The sequence below is a fragment of the Oncorhynchus tshawytscha genome, linkage group LG19 (assembly GCF_018296145.1).
Source record: "Oncorhynchus tshawytscha isolate Ot180627B linkage group LG19, Otsh_v2.0, whole genome shotgun sequence".
NCBI classification, from domain to species: Eukaryota; Metazoa; Chordata; class Actinopteri; order Salmoniformes; family Salmonidae; genus Oncorhynchus; species Oncorhynchus tshawytscha.
Genome location: NC_056447.1, coordinates 4,548,210 through 4,572,552, shown reverse-complemented (window position 1 = coordinate 4,572,552; position 24,343 = coordinate 4,548,210). Strand labels below are relative to the sequence as shown.

Here is a 24,343-nt window from a genome sequence, read left to right as displayed (position 1 = left end):
AAGTGAAAGTCAAGAATATAGCTAGCTCTCTCTCTCTTGCTTCTCCTTAATTTTGGAAGAAATTAATTTGTTCAAAACTGTTGAAGTATTGTCTTTCTCTCTCTTTGAGTCAACTACTAACCACATGTTATGCACTGCAGTGCTAGCTAAATGTAGCTTATGCTTTCAGTACTAGATTCAATCTCTGATCCTTTGATTTGGTGGACAATATGTCAGTTCATGCTGCAAGAGCTCTGATAGGTTGGAGGACGTCCTCCGGAAGTTGTCATAATTACTGTGTAAGTCTATGGAAGGGGGTAAGAACCACGAGCCTCCTAGATTTTGAATTGAAATCAATGTACTCAGATGAGGTCGAAACCTAGCTGTCCTCCAGCTACACCATGGTGCTACCCTACAAAGTGCTGTTGAGACTACTGTGTTTTTTCCGAGGCCTCCCCTTCCAGTATAAGCGCTTGGTCCTACCATGTCTTGAAGGGGACGAGATGGCCTGGTTTGAATTAGACAACTGTTCTGTTGAGGTGACCGTCAGCGCTGCGGTCACCTCTTGATTTCGTTAACCAGCCCTTAGCACGCCTCACATTAGCATTGTCCGACTTGGAGAATGTGATCATCAGTTAAAGAGGCCTTTCTCGGTCCAAAACGATTTGGCTCAGTGCCCCTCTTGTTGTTTTTTTATTGTAAGACATCCCACTTCTTTTTGGGATCTTTGGGATCTCTTCTTGGCTTCAATCTGATGTTTAGGTGTAGGGCTCTGGGGGTAGGATGTACTGTAGTAGCACATTGCTGACTACAGTTAGTAAATGTGTGTGTTTCATTTGATATTGTTATTTTAAATTGATTAAGGCACTTTCTCATTTACAGCAACAGAGAAGAAATGCACTTTTCTGTCACACGACTCTTAAACATAAAAAAACGAAAAACTTTTGCCTCTGGCGGTGCTCTTGAGGCAAAAGGGGTCCTCCAAATGGACAGAGATATTGCCCAGAAATTACCTCTCCACACCCATGAGCAAAAGCACAAATGTTTTTGTCCATATTGCATATAATAAGCATATTATGGCTGTGTTTACACAGGCAGCCAAATTCAGATACTTTTTTCACTCATTGTCCTTTTGAACAATGAACATCAGATTTCTTTTCAGAGCTGATCTGACTGGTCAAAAGACCAATTAGTAAAAAAAAAAGAAGGTCAGAATCAGGCTGCCCGTGTGAACGCAGCCATGGTAGCCAAAATCTGATGTACACCGTTAGCAACTAGATGTCCATAGTAGATCTTTAACAGAGATGAATCCATAGATGACACTCCCTCCAGCTATCAAGAGGGATAGATAAATGGATAGGCAACACTTTATTTCTAAAATGCTTTTTATGCAATTGTTATGATTTGTACTGAAGTGGAGTTCAGCAAAAACACTTGCCTATGCATGCTGCAGTATATACTGTACAATGTACTGTTCGATGTACATTGTATGAACAATTTATTTATCTAATATTCATCTTTTGGGAAACAGAAGAGAGCAGTCTTATAACAAAACAATTGAAACAGAGCATGATGGTAATACCATCTTGAAATAATACAACACTGAAAATCCATGCCAGGGGACATTTAAAAAAAACATCTCAACTGAGCTTAATGTTGAATGAGCCTGGAAATAACCCTCATGATTTTAGTATTAGTTCTTGTTGCTTTGAGTAACTTGGCTAAATGTAAATTAACATCTTTCTGGCCTGGAAGCCATGTCAATTTGCCAAGTGAGGTTATCTCCAACCTCACTGTGACAAAACAAATATTTGGAGAATCAGTTGAAATTACACCATTCTTTTTTCGGAAACTGTAACAATCAAGTGTACATTTTCTGGAAACACACGTGGTTATATTGCCCGCATTCTATTGCAATCTTTCAGCATTATGTGTCGATAAAAATACTCTCTTAAATTCAAATAAAGATGCAGCAGACCTGAACAGTTTAAATTTCTTCGGGCTCGGTTCTCTAACTGAGAGTCAATCCAAAGTATTCTTCCTTCTTCTCAAAGTAGTAGTCGAATCGGGTTATGGCGTACCTGCAGATAGAGGATAAGAGATGAACGACCATGAGGTGTTCCCTGCGTACGATAATAAGGCTGGGATTCAATCCGAGGTGCATTTATAACGCATCGCACGAGACAGCCGTCAATTCGCCGCTTAAAGGCATTTCACGGATATCTTATTCACGGTAAGTGCATGTCGGCTCATGTGTAAAATGACTGTAAAACGTATGTTGTAGTGCTCTGCGTTATAAAGCACCTTGGATTAAATCCTGGCATAAATCGAACTCCCGTCATGAACACAGATGGAAAGACATTGGTGGGAAGACATTGGTGGAAAGACATTGGTGGAAAGACATTGGTGGAAAGACATTGGTGGAAAGACATTGGTGGAAAGACATTGGTGGAAAGACATTGGTGGGAAGACATTGGTGGAAACATTGGTGGAAAGACATTGGTGGAAAGACATTGGTGGAAAGACATTGGTGGGAAGACATTGGTGGAAAGACATTGGTGGAAAGACATTGGTGGGAAGACATTGGTGGGAAGACATTGGTGGAAAGACATTGGTGGAAAGACATTGGTGGAAAGACATTGGTGGGAAGACATTGGTGGAAAGACATTGGTGGAAAGACATTGGTGGAAAGACATTGGTGGAAAGACATTGGTGGGAAGACATTGGTGGAAAGACATTGGTGGAAAGACATTGGTGGGAAGACATTGGTGGGAAGACATTGGTGGAAAGACATTGGTGGAAAGACACATTCCTTTGTTTACCGTCAACAGTTTAACACAGTTAAATAATCGTATAATTTATATGCCGTAAAACACCAAGAAATTAAACATCTGGTGTTTATTCAAAGAAAATGTTTTCACCTGCTCTGCTAATTAATATTTAAATCATGGATTCACATGCTAATGGCTAAAAAGATGATAAATACAATAATTAAAAAAAAAAGTGTTGCATTGCTCTGCGAACTACAGTTTATCCATTCTGTCAAACGCATTTGGAACTGTATAGGAGATGATCCGGGATCAGACCCAGTCTTGTTTGGCTGGCCCGGATTGCCTTTTCAGCGCGCTTTTCTACACTCGTGAACTGTGCTTCAGACTCCAGCGTAGAGACTTATTCATCAACACAAATGTGGTGTGTTGCCATAATGCTTGCTTCCAGGGGAGGAAAAAACATGATTCATTTGATAACCGTTATCACAGTTCTTTCAGTGACGCCAGATGAAAGTGGCTTGTTTCAGTCATCGAAAGGAAGCAATTCAATGAAAGCACTTTAAATCTGCCTCATTCTACACTGCCTTTCCTTTCGGGGGGGGGGCACTTTAAATCTGCCTCATTCTACACTGCCTTTCCTTTCGAGGGGGCACTTTAAATCTGCCTCATTCTACACTGCCTTTCCTTTCGAGGGGGGCACTTTAAATCTGCCTCATTCTACACTGCCTTTCCTTTCGAGGGGGCACTTTAAATCTGCCTCATTCTACACTGCCTTTCCTTTCGAGGGGGCACTTTAAATCTGCCTCATTCTACACTGCCTTTCCTTTCGAGGGGGGCACTTTAAATCTGCCTCATTCTACACTGCCTTTCCTTTCGAGGGGGGCACTTTAAATCTGCCTCATTCTACACTGCCTTTCCTTTCACTTTAAATCTGCCTCATTCTACACTGCCTTTCCTTTCGGGGGGGCACTTTAAATCTGCCTCATTCTACACTGCCTTTCCTTTCGAGGGGGGCACTTTAAATCTGCCTCATTCTACACTGCCTTTCCTTTCGAGGGGGGCACTTTAAATCTGCCTCATTCTACACTGCCTTTCCTTTCGAGGGGGCACTTTAAATCTGCCTCATTCTACACTGCCTTTCCTTTCGAGGGGGGCACTTTAAATCTGCCTCATTCTACACTGCCTTTCCTTTCGAGGGGGCACTTTAAATCTGCCTCATTCTACACTGCCTTTCCTTTCGAGGGGGCACTTTAAATCTGCCTCATTCTACACTGCCTTTCCTTTCGAGGGGGCACTTTAAATCTGCCTCATTCTACACTGCCTTTCCTTTCGAGGGGGCACTTTAAATCTGCCTCATTCTACACTGCCTTTCCTTTCGAGGGGGCACTTTAAATCTGCCTCATTCTACACTGCCTTTCCTTTCGGGGGGGGCACTTTAAATCTGCCTCATTCTACACTGCCTTTCCTTTCGAGGGGGCACTTTAAATCTGCCTCATTCTACACTGCCTTTCCTTTCGAGGGGGCACTTTAAATCTGCCTCATTCTACACTGCCTTTCCTTTCGAGGGGGCACTTTAAATCTGCCTCATTCTACACTGCCTTTCCTTTCGAGGGGGGCACTTTAAATCTGCCTCATTCTACACTGCCTTTCCTTTCGAGGGGGCACTTTAAATCTGCCTCATTCTACACTGCCTTTCCTTTCGAGGGGGGGGGCACTTTAAATCTGCCTCATTCTACACTGCCTTTCCTTTCGAGGGGGCACTTTAAATCTGCCTCATTCTACACTGCCTTTCCTTTCGAACTTTAAATCTGCCTCATTCTACACTGCCTTTCCTTTCGAGGGGGGGCACTTTAAATCTGCCTCATTCTACACTGCCTTTCCTTTCGAGGGGGGCACTTTAAATCTGCCTCATTCTACACTGCCTTTCCTTTCGAGGGGGCACTTTAAATCTGCCTCATTCTACACTGCCTTTCCTTTCGAGGGGGCACTTTAAATCTGCCTCATTCTACACTGCCTTTCCTTTCGAGGGGGGCACTTTAAATCTGCCTCATTCTACACTGCCTTTCCTTTCGAGGGGCCTCATTCTACACTGCCTTTCCTTTCGGGGGGCCTCATTCTACACTGCCTTTCCTTTCGAGGGGGGCACTTTAAATCTGCCTCATTCTACACTGCCTTTCCTTTCGAGGGGGCACTTTAAATCTGCCTCATTCTACACTGCCTTTCCTTTCGAGGGGGGCACTTTAAATCTGCCTCATTCTACACTGCCTTTCCTTTGGGGGGGGGGCACTTTAAATCTGCCTCATTCTACACTGCCTTTCCTTTCGAGGGGGGGGCACTTTAAATCTGCCTCATTCTACACTGCCTTTCCTTTCGAGGGGGGCACTTTAAATCTGCCTCATTCTACACTGCCTTTCCTTTCGAGGGGGGCACTTTAAATCTGCCTCATTCTACACTGCCTTTCCTTTGGGGGGGGCACTTTAAATCTGCCTCATTCTACACTCCCTTTCCTTTCGAGGGGGCACTTTAAATCTGCCTCATTCTACACTGCCTTTCCTTTCGGGGGGGCACTTTAAATCTGCCTCATTCTACACTGCCTTTCCTTTGGGGGGGGGGCACTTTAAATCTGCCTCATTCTACACTGCCTTTCCTTTGGGGGGCACTTTAATCTGCCTCATTCTACACTGCCTTTCCTTTCGAGGGGGGCACTTTAAATCTGCCTCATTCTACACTGCCTTTCCTTTCGAGGGGGGCACTTTAAATCTGCCTCATTCTACACTGCCTTTCCTTTCGAGGGGGGCATGAGAGAGCGCTTAATTGATTTTGACAAATGACAATGATGAAATAAAAATAACATGTTTACAAAGATTGGGATTTATACCAAATGTCATCCTACATTTCATATCCTGTAGATAAGCTGATGATAATGGGACTTGGCAATCAAATAATCAAACAATACTGATTAGGAAAACTAAGGTCTTCTCATCAATATATTACACATTTTCTTTAGTTCAAGGGCAATTTCTCCCTCTTACTTTGGACAAACTGTTTTACCATTTATTTCCCCCGAAAATGTCTTTTTTTAACTGCCTTAATTTTGCTGAACCCCAGGAAGAGTTGCTGCTGCCTTGGCAGTAGCTAATTCATAATAAATACAATAGCATGTTGTATCTTCACAGAAGTTGTCCCAAAATGGCATTGCTTTGTGTACTTGCCTTTCATTACATTAAGTTTGTTTTGACTTTTCAACATCTGAACAAAGCACAGTTTCTTTTTAAGCCTAGACATGTTTCAAAAGTTTACCAAGAGTAAAGTGGTTTGGTGTTTGTTTGAACCGTGTTGTCCAACACTTCAACACATCTAATATCACATCTAATGTCTGTGTGTGTTGCCGTTGGCTATTGTGCTCGCCTTCGAAACAGAGTGAAGTTTCAAAAGAACGGAAAATGGAGACATAAAGGACTTTATCGTTAACTCCTCAATGCCTATTCAGTGCATAGTGTGAACGTTACTGAACAGCGTCTTAGTGATGAGAAGACTCCTTTAGACACAAACAACAGTTGTGTTACATGAATCTCTGTTCCAGTTCTGCCACTTTACCCCCTTGGCATTGTGTGCGTTTTGATGTTGTTTTGTTGTATTTGTTTGTATGAATCTTTCACTCTGTTAAAATGGTTAGTTTGGGCCTGAAATTGGCAACGACATAATGGAAAGGATGGTAAATTGTTTCCATTGTTCAATTTGAGAAAAAGTTACTTATCTGAAAAAATGTGGAACTTGCTTTAGAGTCGTCATCTGACTTCTAATAGTAACTTGGTTAATCAGAAAACGGTTATTGTTTACAAATATTTCATTTTATTTCATTTCATTGAGCAAGCTGTTGTAATTTGCATTTTTCCCCTTTTGCTTAAAGATGAAATAAGTCTGTGGTTATATGAGGAAGGCATACTGTTCGACACGTGACCTCATTGACCACATGAAGCGCAGTAAAGAAAACCTACATTTAACTTCTCCAACAGTACTAAATGAAAATGAAAGTAGGAAAAAAAAGAACCCATGTCATCTTACAATAAAATCTCAAATAAAAACATTTTCCTGTTTACTATTTAGAAAAGAGGGGAAAAGCAGGTAAACCATTCCACAATGTGCTTTTGTGCAGGTCCCCATTTTCTTCACTCAAACACTCCAAACAGTGGGCCTCTTTTACTCATTTCCTCATAATAATGTCTTCGTCAAATTGGCTTTGGAAGCATGGAATAACCACTGCCTTGCCAATACATCCACAAACTCAACCGCTGCCTAGCAGATACAAGTGAAACAAAAAATAAATAAAGTCAATATCAACGGTAGAGTGGGAGGCAGGGAGGGTGGAGATCATGCATTCCCATTGTGTCTCCCTAATATCGCATGCACATGTGGCTTTGGTTAAGTGTGAGGCCTAGCAGTTGCCTGTCACTCGTTGAGTAGTCAGCAGAGACTCGTCTCAGAGGGATAACGCAACAAGTAAATGGGCATAGAGAGAAACACCCCAACAAATCTCCATCGTGAGGACCCTCCTTCTCCAAATCTAGGACATAGGCTCCCTTTTGGAGTCTCTAGAGGGGGACTTTAACCCCTTAAGTGACTGGTGCAAACTCACTGTTGTTTTCCACCTTGTTATGGTTAACCTTGGATTTTGGATATAGGGATGTAATCTGACTCTTGCGACGCACATTGGGGCAACTTGTGCCTGGAGCTTAGTGGGGCCAGACAGGCTAACAGCCACATATGGCCGAACCAGGGGTGAGAGACAGACAGGGAGGACCAATGAGGCTGGAACAATACTGGCTCTGTTCCATCTGCTCCTGCTGGATCGCATTTCCTCCAAAGTTCCGATATAAAGTGGCGGGGCCCCTGTCACTGATCCACAGAGCCGACAGCGAAGCCACACATAGGGGTGGGTGCCGTGTGTCAATAGTGATTAGCGTCAGCACAGTGGCGACTGCTGCTTCTGTGGGGTACAATGGGGCATTGGAGGAGAGGAATATTTTCTGCTCAGAGGACTATGCTGTTTATAATACATTTTTGTCCCCCTGAAAATACAAATATTTGTTACTGGGGCTAATGTGTTACCAGGTGATTCAATTAAAGTTAATGCATTATTTTTCTTATTTCTCATAACGGTTGTGTGAGTGTTGGGCGGCAGGGATCTGAAGAGAGGAACGGCTATTCATAGTAAAGCTATGCAAACCCTTGTAGATTTGACTTTGTATCAGCATTTAGAAGCTACCCACTGGGGAAAGACATCAGTTCAACATCTAGTTTCGATTTACATTTGGTTGAGTTGTCAAATAATGTGAAACACGAAATCAACAAAATAATTCACCATTGGATTTAGGTAAAAAGTTGAGTGAAAAAAAAACTGAAATGCCCTTACGCTGATGACTTTTAACAAATCCAATCAGTTTTCCACATTGATTCAATGTCGTCATATACATCTGGGGGGGTTGAAATGATGTGGAAACAATGTTGATTCAACCAGTTTTGCCCAAAGGGAAAATTGGTCACATTCAAGACTCTAGAGATACAGGTCACTCACCTTTCAAAGTCAAAATCAATTGAGGAATATCTGGCCTGCAGGATTGCCCAGAGACCCCATAAAAAGTTGGAGGCCTGCGAATAGATGGAGAAAAACAGAGGGATAAGGAGAAAGCGAGGGAAAACAAAAGTTAGGATACAGGTTGCCTACTTGATCAGGCCAGGGTTGCACTTGACCTCGTCTTCTGTATAAATCTAATGCTTTACCTGGTGACTAACATAAAACAAATGTTGTATTACTATTGAATAGATTTCAGAGTCTTGTCCATCTTAAAGTTCTGAAATTGAGACATTGTAGCCTGCTGTTGAATCTGAAATGCTTTTGATGCCAGAAAACAATTTTTTAAATCCTCTCTGGCTATTGTCCTGTCCTGTATGTCCCCAGCGGCCTTTGTTGAACATTGCTGTGGTTTTGAAGATGTGCCTCTTATGGTGAAAGATTGTGTGCCCACCGGACAGAAATGTAATGAGCTTTCTTATGCCGCGTCCCGGGTGAATCATGATGGCAGGACAGAAACAGATGTCATTGTTTTCGATGAGACATCGACGACAAATGCTGCAACGGCCGCGACAGAAAATACTGCCCACTGGGGCTGGACGGAATTTGAGGCAAGAGCTGAAATAGAAGCCCGGACTCTAACTTGCAAGAGGTGTATTGTTTTGAGATGTTATTTAGGAAATGTTTTCATGACAGGCTTTTATATACCCATAAACCACATGTGAATTGTGGTTTTGCTTTCCCTGTGTTTTGCTTCTGAAAAATATGAGGAAAAGTCTATAGGTTCCCACGCCTCCATACATTTCTGTTGTCATCCACCCTTATTGTAATTCTCTATGGTGGGACCACTAATCATTTCCTAACGAGTTCCAGGCAGACCTCTGTGCTGTGGCCGAATGATATAATCACATTTTTATTTGATAATCAAATAAAGGGTGGAATGAAATACTGGAGCAGTATGTGGTTTCCCCTCTCGTTTTTTTCTCCTGCCACATGTTCCTATGTAACGTCTCTCCTCGGCTCTAGATGGAGATTGAGTGCAGTTTTTTTTGTGGCTATGATTAATAACATTAAGATGCCATTAGCCTAACTCTAAGCAGAGATGGCCAATGACAGGGAGCCATTCAGAAAAGCCCAGAGACGAAGCATGCTACTAATACGAAATAGAGGAGCCATCACAGAGTCACACAGGGTCTTTGGCCCTTCGGTACCTGGGAAGGGGTTCCCTGATGGGGACAAAGAAGATTCAGATCAACTTTATTATGCCACCAGGGGGGGAATTCATTTCGTCATGTGCTTAAAAAGACGGTACATAAAACATGAAAACATAGAAATTACACAATATAATTCATTCAAAGTGCTATAGCTACACATTGAAAGTGCAATATGCTGTATACTCGAGGGACCAACAGACTATCTATTATACAGGCTGTTGGGGGAAAAAAGAGTCCCCATATCTATCTGTTTTGATTTTCTTTTGAAAAAGTCTCTTTCCCCTTGTCCGGCTGCTGCTGTGACTGAGTTTTGAGTAAAGGGGATGAGAGCTGTACTGTGAAATACTTTCAAGTTTTAGGAGAATGACTTTTGTGTACAGGTTGGTGGCTGATTCTTGATTTATACCAATTATCCTTTCCACCGTCTTGATCAAGCTTGACTTGGTTTCCAAGCATGCATATATGACCAAAGGACTGCACATTCTGCAGGACAGATTTCTAGAACACCTTTTAGATATGGCAGTCGATATTAAAATTGTTCAGTTTGCGTTAAAAAAAAGACATTCTCTTTTGCAATTTCTTTATGTGCCTTGGCTCGCTCTGTCTGGGCTTAAGATGGGGAGAGAAGCAGTAGAGAAGCTCCCATCCCAAGAACATTGGAGGACCAGCACTCCTTAGTGATGCCACAGAGTCGATCTGTCTATTAAAGGGCTCTAGGAAATATCAAAACATAACCCAGCAGTTCAGGGGGAATCCATATCAGTTCTTTCTCTTTTTGTGATTGATGGAGGGCAATTCCACAGAAATGGATAACGGTAACAAACCATACAACTCTATGCATAGGGACTACTTTGAGCAATTTCCATCGAAAAATTCACAAAAACACAATTACTGGAAGAACTGTGCAGATGCAAAATTTGGTAAGAGAATCGCAGTAAAAATTCCCAGTTGGTCAGAAGTTTACATACACTCAATTAGTATTTGGTAGTATTGCCTTTAAATGGTTTAAATTGGGTCAAACATTTCAGGTAGCCTTCCACAAGCTTCCCACAATAAGTTGGGTGAATTTTGGCCCATTCCACCTGACAGAGCAACTGAGTCAGGTTTGTAGGCCTCTTTGCTCGCACATGCTTTTTCAGTTCTGCCCACACATTTTGGATAGGATTGAGGTCAGGGCTTTGTGATGGCCACTCCAACACCTTGACTTTGTTGTCCTTAAGCAATTTTGCAACAACTTTGGAAGTATGCTTGGGGTCATTGTCCATTTGGAAGACCCATTTGCTACCAAGCTTCAACTTCCTGACTGATGTCTTGAGATGTTGCTTCAATATAGCCACATAATTTCCCTGCCTCATGATGCCATCTATTTTGTGAAGTGCACCAGTCCCTCCTGCAGCAAAGCACCCCCACAACATGATGCTGCCACCCCCGTGCTTCACGGTTGGGATGGTGTTCTTCAGCTTGCAAGCCTCCCCCTTTTCCCTCCAAACATAACGATGGCCATTATGGCCAAACAGTTCTATTTTTGTTTCATCAGACCAGAGGACATTTCTCCAAAAAGTAAGATCTTTGTCCCCATGTGCAGTTGCAAACCGTAGTCTGTCTTTTTTATGGTGGTTTTTTGAGCAGTGGCTTCTTCCTTGCTGAGCGGCCTTTCAAGTTATGTCGATATAGGACTCGTTTTACTGTGGATATACAGTGAGGAAAAAAGTATTTGATCCCCTGCTGATTTTGTATATTTGCCCACTGACAAAGAAATGATCAGTCTATAATTTTAATGGTAGGTTTATTTGAACAGTGAGAGACAGAATAACAACAACAAAATCCAGAAAAACACCTGTCAAAAATGTTATAAATTGATTTTCTGGAATTTTCCAAGCTGTTTAAAGGCACAGTTAACATAGTGTAGAAACATGCAATATCCCAATTTGCATATTTGGGTATTATTACATTTGGTTGGTTTGTAGCGGACTAAATCTGAACCAATCATAGACGTCTATGTTTCATAAGTTTGGACATCACAGTACAGCACAGTAGGGTAAAGTAGATTACAGTACAGCACAGTAGAGTAGAGTAGAGTATAGTTCAGTACAGTAAAGTAAAGTATAGTTCAGTACTGTACAAAATAGTTCATTAAACTGCACTATAATCTAGTGTGCTCTACTGTACTGAACTCTACATGTATTTACTGTACTGTACTCTATTGAAACTGTGCTGTCCAAACTTGTGAAACATAAACATCAATGATTGGTTCAGATTTGGTCCGGTCACCAATCGTTGTTTGGGCCAAGTCAAGGCCGGTCCGGATGATAAATCAAAGTCTGTGGTTTCTGACTACACATGTACTATGATTTCCCATTTCCCAATTTGGTAACAGAATTAAGAGATTTAATCACTTATTAATTCATAAACAAAATTGATATCAGTAAAAACACCACAACTAATTGGTAGGTCTACTTCTACATTCCTCTGGGCACCAACTGGTTGAATAGAAGTTGTTTCAATGTAATTTGTCAGCTGCGGAATCTATGTGGAAAATACATCGAATTTGAAAAAAGTTAACGGTTGTTTTGAGGGTGGAGTTTCAGCCACAGGATTATGTCATCATTGTAACCAATTTTCAACACAGACAAACCTTATATAAAATATGTTTAATTTGTACCTTTGAAACAACATCAGATCTTCAACGTTATATGCACCTCCTACTGGATAGTTGATCTATCTAAAGCTATTAATTTGGTCCCCCATCCAGGGTTTTAACCAAGCCCAGTGCTGCTTAGCTTTGATATTTGTCACTGACTAGTACCAATACACTATCGTGAGAATGATTGCATGATCCCTTAATAACTAAATATATTACAAGCTCTCCCTCAAAGTCAGCAAAGCAGAGAAGCTGATCGTGGACTACAGGAAACGAAGTGGCGAGCACGCCCGCATCCACATCAATGTTGAGCGGGTTGAGAGCTTCAAGTTCCTCGGTTTCCACATCACTAAGCAATTAACATGGTCCACACACACCCACACAGTTGCGAATAGGGCACAACAGCGCCTCTCCCCCCTCATGAGTCTGAAAAGATTTGGCATGGGCCCTCAGATCCTCAAAAAATTCTACAGTTGCACAATTGAATGCATATTGACTGGCTTGGTATAGCAACTGCAAGGCATCCGACCGCAAATGTGCTAGAGAGGGTGGTGAGTACGGCCCAGTACATCACTGCCATCCAGGACTTCTATACCAGGCGGTGTTAGAGGAAGACTCCAGCCACCCAAGCCGTAGACTGTTCTCTCTGCTGCTGCCCGGCAAGGGGTACCAGTGCACCAAGTCTGGAACCAACAGGACCCTGAACAGCTTCTACCCCCAAGCCATAACTGCTGAACAAGACTGCTAAATAGCTAATCATATGGCTACCCGTACTACCTGTATTGACTCTTCTTTGCACTAACTCTCTCGCACTGACTCTCTGGCACACACTGGACTCACTACCCACACACTCACACATACTTACACTGACACCCGAACACACACACTCACACACACTACATACGGGCCACACACATATAAAGCTATGACCCCTTATTGATGTCACTTGTTAAATCCACTACAATCGGTGTAGATGAAGGGGAGGAGACAGGTTAAAGAAGGATTTTTAAGCCTTGAGGCAATTGAGAGATGGATTGTGTATGGTTTTTCACGCTCAAAACATTCCTTTGTGTATCAAGAATGGTCTACTACCCAAAAGGACATCCAGCCAACTTGACACAACTGTTGGAAGCATTGGAGTCGACATGGGCCAGCATCCCTGTGGAACGCTTTCAACACCTTGTAGAGTCCATGTCCCGACGAATTGAAGCTGTTCTGGGGGCAAAAAGGGGTGCAACCCGATATTAGGAGGATTTTCAGTGTAGGCCTAGAGTTTCAAGCTTTGGTTGAGTTCAAATGTAATCTTCAAGTTAATCATTAATATGTTGGATTCATGGCTACATCTCAAACAAAAATACAAGTTAAAGAATAGGACTAAATCAAATCAAACTTCATTTAAAGTGCATTTAAAGTTTGATTAGATTTTGTCCTATTGTACTGTACAGTACACTCTTTGGAGACGTAAATCCAATATATCAATTATGAATTTGTCAAACTGGATATTGAATAGTGTTTTTGGTTGTTAACTAAACCAAATATTAACATTTGAAGGAGATATCTTCCGCTTGGATAGTTCCATCTTCGCCACTGACTTAGTCTGGCTTTAATTCCAGTTTGTCTACAAGTGAATCATTTATATGTTCTTAAGTTAAAGAATATGACTCGATCATGACTTGATTGAGTCCTATTCTTTAACTTTGATTCTTGGTTGAGATGGAGACGTGAATCCAACATATCAATTATTAATTTGTAGACAAACTAAGCCAGACTAAGTCAGTGGCACAAATGTTGATATTTGCTTGCGTTGACAACCAAACACAGTTCAATATCACTTTTGCAATACAGTAAATAGCCTACCCAGCAAACTGGGAACATTCCCAGAACTTAAGATTTCCATTAAGTTCTAGGGTTTTATCTAACATTAGGATGATAGAATCCCCCCAAAATTTAAAGAATGATTATGATTTTTAAAAAATTGTGTTTTAGATTAAATGTCCTTCGAATGTTCTCCCAACATTCAGTAAAATGTTGTGCACAAACATCCATAACAACCACTACAGAACATCCCCCAAAAGCTGTCATTAGGTTTCTAGGTAATACTGAAAAACATTCAGTAAAATGTTGTGCACAAACATCCATAACAACCACTACAGTACATCCCCCAAAAGCTGTCATTGGGTTTCTAGGTAATACTGAAAAACATTCCTTTGATATTACAAGAATGTTGACTGAACAGCCTTTCTGAGTTCTTTAAAGGTTCCCAGAACATTTAATTAGGTTGTGGGAACAATGTGGATACATTACAAGACATAGGTTACCAAAACACAAAATGTATGTTGATTTGTTTAACACTTTTTTGGTTACCTCATGATTCCATAAATGTTATTTCATAGTTTTGATGTCTCCACTATTATTCTACAATGTAGAAAATGGTACAAATAAAGAAAAACCCTTGAATGAGTAGGCGTGTCCAAACTTTTGACTGGTACCTTATATATGTTTCATGATTAACTACTCATGGTGTGATGTGGTAACGTGCTCAAGTTATTTTGTTCTCCCGATCTGGAATATCTCACCATCAACCATATTTCCTCCAGAGATCATTTTCTTTGGTCATTGTCAAGGCCGTGTATACCCCCTCCCCAAAGGGAGCAACAGCAAGGAAATACACTGGACTTTGTACAAACCGGAAACTGCATATCCTGAGGCTGCATTTATTGTAGATGGGGACTTTAATAAAGGAAATCTGAGGAAAATGCTACCAAAGTTCTATCAACACATCTCCTGTTCTACTCACGCATCGAGCACTCTTGACCATTGCTACTCCCCCTACCGGAATGGCTACAAGGTCCTCCCCTGCTCACCTTTCAGGAAATCAGATCACGCCTCCATTCTGCTCCTCCCCTCCTATAGGCAGAAACTTAAACAGGAAGTACCCGTCGTAAGGACTGTTCAACGTTGGTTCGACCAATCAGAATCTATGCTTCACGTTTGTTTTGATCACGTGTACTGGAAAATGTTCCGGGTTGCCTCTGAGAATAGTATTGACGTATACACTGACTCGGTGACTGAGTTCATCAAGAAGTGCATAGAGGATGTTGTTCGCACTGTGACGATTAGAAGTTATCCTCCCCAAAAAACATGGATAGATGGCAGCATTCGGCAAATCTAAAAGTGCGAACCGCCACATTTAACAACGGCAAGGTGAATGGGAACATGTACTGGTACAAACAGATTAGCCATCTGTAAGGCAATCAGAGGCAAAACGAGTGGAGTTGCAATTCAACGGCTCAGACAAAAGACACCTTACCTGACACCCTAGACCCACTACAGTTTGCATACCTCCCCAACAATCACCATCGCACTGCGCACTGCCCTTTTCCATCTAGACAAGAGGAATACCTATGTAAGAATGCTGTTCATCGACTACAGCTCTGCCTTCAACAACATAGCACCCTCCAAGCTCACTAAGTTTGGGGCCCTGGGTCTGAACCACACCCTGTGCAACTAGATCCTGGACTTCCTGACGGGCCGACCTTAGGTGGTGAAGTTAGGCACCAACACCTCTGCCATACTGATCCTCAACACAGGGGCCCCACTGGGGTGCGTGCTCAGCCCCCTCCTGTACTCCCTGTTCACCCATGACCAGGTCGCCTCCACAAGGGGATAAAAGTGGGCTTACACCCTCAGTTGAAACTTGTGCGCCCTTAGTTTTAGTTTCATGTCCCTATATAAATAGCAAAAGTGTTTAAATGATTGAGTGAAAATCTGTATCTCCGCTGCACTGTGTCAGCACAATGGAAAGAGCGTGCCGCGGTGTTTGTAGGGGGGCTATGGAAAGCTACTGGGGTGGTTAGGTATGACTCCTTTGGGTTTCCATAAAAAACGGGGAAAAACATTACTCATCTGTGGTAGGCTAAGTGAATAACGTGATTCACCTGTAATATTTGAATTTGATTTATAAGGGCGGGGTCAGGTTTACTGTTGAAGCTGCTTAACTCAACTCTACCTCATGCCCCACCACTACAGCGTTTAGTTAGCTTCTTAGCTAGCTGTAAGAAAACGTTAGGGTTACTAGCCTTAGCCTATTTAGCTAGCTCAAGCCAACTAATCTATCAGAAATTGGCTTAACCAAAGTACCTAAACAAAGCCAAAAGTAGGAGAGCAGTGTTGGAAAAAATGACCCAATTGTCATACATTACTAATAATATAGATACCTTAATAGAAAGTTACTCAAGTAAAAGTAAAAGTCACCTAGTAAAATACTACTTGAGTAAAAGTCTAAAAGTGTTTGGTTCTAAACCTAAGTATCAAAAGTACATGTAATTGCTAAAATACACTTAAGTATCAAAAGTAAAAGTAGAAGTTTAAATTATTTCAAATTCCTTCCTTTAAGCAAAGCAGATGGCACCATTTACCAAAGATCAGATCAGAGCCAGAATGGATGACCATGTGTTGTCTTGATAAGCGCTTGAATTTGTCAATTTTCATGTTCTGCTAAGCATTCAAAATGTAATGAGTACTTTTGGGTGTCAGGGAAAATGTATGGCGTAAAAAGTATTTTCTTTCGAAATGGAGTGAAGTAAAAGTAGACATATAAATAGTAAAGTACAGATATCCCCAAAAACTACATAAGTAGTACTTTAAAGTATTTTTACTTAAGAACTTTACATCATTTACATCACTGAAGGAGAGCGATGAGCGGCATCAAACCACAGAGGCCGCTGCCAAGACCTGCAGCAATGATTTTGCCGAGCTCCAGCTAGGTCCCAGTGCAGAGCCAACCCACCAAACCAAAAGCTCCGCCAATAATGGCTCCACAGCCCCCTCCGCCTCCGAGTGTTCCTGACAATCTTGGACCAGAGGAGGCAGCCCAGGTTAGCCTAGAATCCTACCCTAGCCGCAGGTTTTCTGTCCAAGAATGGTAATTTAATAGCAACTGGTTCATAGGAAGAGTGGCTGAAATACTTGGTTACTGCAGAATTCAATATAATTCCAATGCAAGAACCCAAATGGCATCCCTAGGTATAGCTACAGTTGAAGTCGGAAGTTTACATACACTTAGATTGGAGTCAATAAAACTCAGTTTTTTTCAACCACTCCACATATTTCTTGATAACAAACTATAGTTTTGGCAAGTCGGTTAGGACATCTACTTTGTGCATGACACAAGTAATTTTTCCAACAATTGTTTACAGATAGATTATTTCACTTATAATTCACTGTATCACAATTCCAGTGGGTCAGAAGTTTAAACAGCTTGGAAAATTCCAGAAAATTATATAATGAAAATGATGTCATGGCTTTAGAAGCTGCTGATAGGCTAATTGACATCATGTGAGTCAATTGGGGGTGTATCTGTGTATGTATTTCAAAGCCTACCTTCAAACTCAGTGCCTCTTTGCTTGACATCATGGAAAAATCAAAAGAAATCAGTCAAGACTTCAGAAAAATAATTGTAGACCTCCACAAGTCTGGTTCATCCTTGGGAGCAATTTCCAAATGCCTGAATGTACCACGTTCATCTGTACAAACAATAGTACGCAAGTAAAAACACTATGGAACCAGGCAGCCGTCATACCGCTCAGGAAGGAGACAAATTCTGTCTCCTAGAGATGAACGTACTTTGGTGCGAAAAGTGCAAATCAATCCCAGAACATCAGCAAAGGACCTTGTGAAGATGCTGGAGGAAACAGGTACAAAAGTATCTATATGCACAGTAAAACGAGTCCTATATCGACATAACTTGAAAGGCCGCTCAGCAAGGAAGAAGCCACTGCTCCAAAACCGCCATAAAAAAGACAGACTACAGTTTGCAACTGCACATGGGGACAAAGATCTTACTTTTTGGAGAAATGTCCTCTGGTCTGATGAAACAAAAATAGAACTGTTTGGCCATAATGACCATCGTTATGTTTTGAGGAAAAAGGGGGAGGCTTGCAACCCGAAGAACACCATCCCAACCTTGAAGCACGGGGGTGGCAGCATCATGTTGTGGGGGTGCTTTGCTGCAGGAGGGACTGGTGCACTTCACAAAATAGCAGGCATCATGAGGAAGGAAAATTATGTTGATATATTGTAGCAACATCTTAAGACATCAGTCAGGAAGATAAAGCTTGGTCTTAAATGGGTCTTCCAAATGGCCAATGACCCCAAGCATACTTCCAAAGTTGTGTCAAGATGGCTTAAGGACAACATTGTCAAGGTATTGGGGTGGCCATCACAAAGCCCTCATATTCCAACGTGTTGCTGCATGGTTTCCCATGTTTGAAGTGGACTTATATGCCTATTTGTTTGGCGAGCCAGTAGTGCATGGCTGCATCTCACTTTAGTAGTGGTCATTTGGATCTCCATTCGCCTTTTGTTGACTGTTTGTTGACTGTTAATGGAACTAGCCTAAATATTGATTGTGTCAAGCCTTCATCAATCTGATATTTTGTTTTACTAGGCCTACTTTTAGTAGGCCTACTTTTTACTAGGTACCGCTGTTCTGTTCAGTTCACATTCATTCGATCGCATTCGCAGTTGTGTCGTTATTCTAAGCCAGTCGTTCCCGAACTTATTCCCACATTTATTTTTGGGGGGAGGAGACTCAGTCAGGCTTACAACTTACTCTTGAAAGTTGTAATAATAGAATGCACTAGCAGAATCCTCTTGTCATGTCAGTTATTTCATACCTTAGAGTAAGGTTTCCAAAAATCGGTCCCAGGGCCCCACTGGGTGCACGTTTTGGTTTTTGCTCTAGCACTACACAGCTGATTAAAATAACCAACTAATCATGAAGCTTTGATTAGTTGAATCAATCAATGTGTAGTGCTAGGGTGACACGAATCCCTCCGGAACTGTGTCATTACCCACACCTGGTCACCATTCCCACTGATTGTAATTGTATAAGTGTGCCCTTTGGTTCAGCATTGGGCTGTCGATTATTGTTCCAATGTCTGTTGTGCCTGTGACTACCTGTGCCTTGTTTTGACTCTGGTGGTGCTTGTATTGTGCAGATGATTCTGGGTCTCGTCCCATGTGGTATTATTGTGCGCTTGTGTACTTATTTGAGGTACTCTTTTGTTTGGGTTTCGTCCCCGGGCCTTTACATGGCACGCTGTAATTTGGGTAAATAAAAACCCCTATTACGCATTCCTGCGCCTGTCTCCTGATCCCTTTATACCAACATGACATAGGGCAAAACCCCAAATGTGAACTCGGGGGGGGGGTCAGGACGGAGTTAGGGAAACCTTGCCTTGAAGAGCTATTTTGAAATGTCAGCTAATGTTTTTTAGCGCATAGATTTTGTTGTAACATTTGAGTCACTCAAATATCACATGAATGCACTTTAGACATGGAAAAATGTATAGAATTGCTTGAAAAATTGCTTGAAAACTGCAAAATTGTCTCTGTACCTCATGACAAAATGTGTAGAATTGCAGGAAATAAGCTTTAAAACCTGCGAAAAGTTCTCTCTGCCAACAAGAGGGTTGTGAACAATTTGTGTGATGAACAGTTCTTGTGTCCATAGAAATAGACATGGCGGGGGGGGGGCTAATAACTAGACTACTACTTTCAGTTAAATAGTCAACCCAAGCCAATATCCGCCCAGTACCTTGCCCTGAACCTTAGTCACTGGTACTAGCCGGCTATCACCCGGTTCTCTACCCTGCACGTTAGAGACTGCCCTATGTATTTAAGTACTGTATTCACCTGTATGTGCTGTATTCTAGTCAAGGCACATCTTATTATAACTACTGCTGTACACACCTCTTCTGCGACATCCCTTGGTGGCATAGAGGGTTAATGATCTGACTTCAGAGCTGAAGACTGCAGGTTCAATCCCATAATCTTTTATCCATGTTTAAAAAAGGGAAATTGTGTAAAAATATCTGTTTAACATTTTTTCTTCTTCTTCTTCTTCTTTTAAACAATATAATTCCTACGTTGACGTTCTTGATATGGTCCCTTCTGTCTTATTTCCCATAAGAAAAGTGATCCTAAATCAGCACTCATAGTCTTGGATACCTTGTAAATAAGGGCCAAGAAGTATGCAGCATTTAAAGAGGATAGGTGAAATGATGGGGAATAACCCAGTTACCAGTACTTGGGCTAAAAGTCTAAAAAGGAAGCATGGAATTCCCGATTGACGGCCATGGCTGTTTACTGAAAAAAAGAAGGAAGAGAGTCTGGTGGCGCAGAGGATAGAAGACCTGTCTTAGAAACCAAACGTTTGAGGTTCAAACCCCACATGTGCAGGTGGTCAACATTACAGTACTCAGTATTAAAAATATCGTTCTGTCTAAGATGAAATGCTGTTCAATGTTCTATGAATGAAAATAATATATATCAAATGCACATTTCCATTAAATTAAAGACAAACAATGGGTATGGATTCCAATCTGCTTTAAGGAGCTACAAATGTGCATGCTGAGAATATAAATAAACCTTTAAATGTTCTTGGAGGACCTCCAAGACAATGTATATTGCATGAACATCAATGGAATATTATGTTTAACCGAAGGAAAATATGCTATGAACATCATAAAATCATACAGTGCATTCAGAAAGTTTTCATACCCTTTGACTTTTTTTCCAAATGTTGTTACGTTACGGGCTTATTCTAAAATTTATAAAATAAAATAAAAATCATGCATCCTATTTCCATTGATCATCCTTGACATGTTTCTACAACTTGATTGGAGTCCTCCTGTGGTATATTCAATTGATTGGTCATGATTTGGAAAGGCACACACCTGTCTAAATAAGGTTACACAGTTGACAGCGCATGTCAGAACAAAAACAACCATGAGGTCAAAGGAATTGTCCGTAGAGCTCCGATATAGGATTGTGTCAGGGCACAGTATCTGGGGAAGGGTACCAAAACATTTCTGTGGCATTGAAGGTTCCCAAGAACACAGTGGGTAAATGGAAGAAGTTTGGAACCACCAAGACTCTTCCTAGAGCTGGCCGCCTGGCCAAACTGACCAATCGGGGGAGAAGGGCAGTTCTTGGCCAGGGAGATGACCAAGAACCCAGTGGTTACTCTGACAGAGCTCCAGAGTTCCTCTGTGGAGATGGGAACCTTCCAGAAGAACAACCATCTCTGCAGCACTCCATCAATCAGGCCTTTATTGTGGCCAGACAGAAGCCACTTTTCAGTTAAAGGCACATGACAGCCTGCTTGGAGTTTGCCAAAAGGCACCTAAAGGACTCTCAGACCATGATAAAAAATATTCTCTGATCTGATGAAACCAAGATTGAACTATTTGGCCTGACTGCCAAGCGTCACATCTGGAGGAAACCAGGCACTATCCCTACGGTGAAGCATGGTGGCAGCAGCATCATGCTGTGGGGATGTTTTTCAGCAGCAGGGACTGGGAGACGAGTCAGAATTGAGGGAAAGATGAACGGAGCCAAGTACAGAGAGATCCTTACTGAAAACCTGCTCCAGAGCGCCCAGGACCTCAGACTGGGGAGAAGGTTCACCTTCCAACAGGACAACAACCCTGAGCACACAGCCAAGACAATACAGGAGATGCATTGGTGCAAGTCTCTGAATGTCCTTGAGTGGCCCAGCCAGAGGCTAGACTTGAACCCATTCAAACATCTCTGGAGAGACCTGAAAATAGCTGTGTAGCGAAGCTCCCCATCCAACCTGACAGAGCTTGATAGGATCTGCAGAGAAGAATGGGATAAACTCTCCAAATACAAATGTGCTAAGCTTGTAGCATCATACCCAAGAAGACTCAAGGCTTTAATCGCTGCCAAAGGTGCTTCATCAAAGTACTGCGTAAAGGGTCTGAATACTTGTGTAAATGTTATATTTAATTTTTTAATTTTTAATAAATGTGCATTCGTTTCTTAACACCTGTTTTTGCTTTGTCATTATGGATTATTGTGTGTAGATTGATGAGGGAAAAAAAAAACAATTTAATCCATTTCAGAGTAAGGCTGTAACATAACAAAATTTGGAAAAAGTCAAGGGGTCTGAATACTTTCCGAGTGCATTGTACTTATTTGGAAATTGTGGAACAATGTTCTGTGCAACCTATGTGAATATCACAAAAATATTATTGCAACATTCTAGACAATTTCCATAACTTAATTAAATGTTCTGGGAACCTTGTACCAGGTGTTCCGTCAACATTCTTACAACATTATAGGAATGTCTTCTGGGAAGAAATGTGTTATGGGAATGTTCTTGTAACATCAGTTGAACGTTTTCTGCACCCTAAAATAAACATTTTAGAATCATCCACACAACTGGACAGTTTTTGTGTTTTGGGCAAATACATTTTGTGATGTCCCTCCATTATGGCTGATTTTTAAGATGGAAAACGGTTGAAAAATGTATCTATGCCTTCATTTTCCAAAAATATAAACTCTTTATTTGACACCCAATTTGATATGCTCCCACGAACTTCACATGTTGGTGCTCATGGGTCCTTTACATGGAAATGCCATGGACAAAATAAGCTTCCTTTCAGTGGACCTGTAGGGTTTCCGATTAACTGGCATTGTACTCTAAAAACACTGGCGAACTACAAACAGCCTGTCAGATACCTAAAGACTTTAGTATTGGAGGGATATTGGGATTTTTCTAGTCATATCTCGAAATCAGATTTAAAAGGTCCAATTTTTGGTCTCAAAATCAAATAATTTCTGGGTAACAATTAAGTACCTTACTGTTGTTTAAAATCAAAATGGTACAAAAATGTATTGCTTCTTAGCAAAGAGCAATATCTTAAGCAAAAATGTTTTTCGGACTGTCTGGGTGTGAAAGAGGCGTCTAATTGGATGAGTCTAAAGGGAGGGATATGTAACCTGAAAACTAGCTGAAAACAGACAGGTTTGAAACTCTCTATGTTATTGATATTATTAACTTATAACGCCTGGTGATGTTGTCAGGAATGCCAAAACTCAATCCCATCACAACAGGCTGAAATAACAGGCGGCCTTTTCAAACAGTTCTTAAACTATAAGAGTATTATCGTAACTTTCAAGCTTTCACAGTATTATTCCAACCTCATAGTGTGGGAATATATAGAAACTCCCTGAAAAAAAATCACGTTTTTGACTGCACTGGGCCTTTAAATGAAAACCAGCTACGCCAAACGTTTTTTCTCGTGATTGTTTTGATCAACAAGCATAACCACCATCTCCACGCCAGACTTGTAAATGACTTGGACTGGAAACTTGACACAGCCATTTGTTGTCAGTGAGTGAGTGACTTCTCCCACTTCATCAATCCAGAGTTCTTGGTTTGTCACAGAAATCTGATTTCAATCAACAAGATGTTATCGCTGCTCTTATTCATTTCCAGGCCATAATTTTTTCTTCCTCCCTCCACGTTTAGAGGAAAAGAAAATGCCTTCTCATCATTTCTGGGCTATTTTGAGAGACATCGACACTACCCCAAAGATTACCAAGACAATCTTGCATATTGTGTCGAGTTATGAAAGCAGCATTAGTCTAGTCCAGCTCCACTCGAGCCTCCAACGACTGGAAATTGTGGTTGTAAAAAAAAAAACATCTCGGCTGCTGTCTGTCATTTTTTTCTTGCAGTGGTTTCAAATCAACTCCGATAGAGTCTGTCAAAGCGCACAGAGCGGTAGGACGATCATACTTTGGTTTTTGGGAATCTGGACCCGTAAACGGACATAGTTGGATGTTAGTTTGATTTTTGAACTATAGTGAAATTCAGGCTCCCCTGCACAAACTACTACTTGTCTCTGCATCAACAAATACTCATTAAATGGATGTCAGCCAATGAACACAAAAAAAAAATATGCGAGTTAGAAAGTAGATATCAATACCGGATAATGGGTGCTGTGCCTTTGACTCTCACCAGTGAGAACTTGCAGACTTGAACGTAGAGCTTCTGAACCTCTAGTTCTGTAACTGTGGCCTCCAGCCCCACACTGTGCTTGTAGCTCTCAAGGTAAGCAGTCAACCAGTCCCTCTGCAGTTCAGGTCTGGGATACAGGCTGTAGTCAGTGTCACTCGTACCTTGGGGGATGGATCAAACACACAGATTAATGAGAACTTGTCAAACCATAGGGTTTGATTACACAGCCTTAAAGGGACATTTTACTCATAAATGTAACATGTCAGTTTATCTTTTCTATACATTTAGGGTGGAGGCATATACTGTAGATGGACAGGGGTCGTATCTTGA

The 24,343-nt window shown here is 41.4% G+C and overlaps 1 protein-coding gene across 2 annotated transcripts in view; it reads right to left on the bottom strand.

Annotated features, from left to right (window-relative positions):
- Window positions 1–1,328: 1,328 nt before the first annotated feature.
- The window catches only part of zgc:113516 (uncharacterized protein LOC541449 homolog), a 51,580-nt gene continuing 28,565 nt past the window's right edge, over window positions 1,329–24,343 (bottom strand). The window contains exons 6-8 of one of the 2 annotated variants that reach the window (XM_042301275.1): window positions 23,982–24,174; window positions 8,326–8,399; window positions 1,329–2,060 (exon numbers count right to left, since the gene is read on the bottom strand). In XM_042301275.1, coding sequence (XP_042157209.1) covers window positions 2,050–2,060; window positions 8,326–8,399; window positions 23,982–24,174 — 278 coding nt within the window. In that variant the 3' untranslated portion in view covers window positions 1,329–2,049. The remainder of the gene's footprint in view (window positions 2,061–8,325; window positions 8,400–23,981; window positions 24,175–24,343) is intronic. The other variant, XM_042301274.1, reaches the window with a different exon arrangement.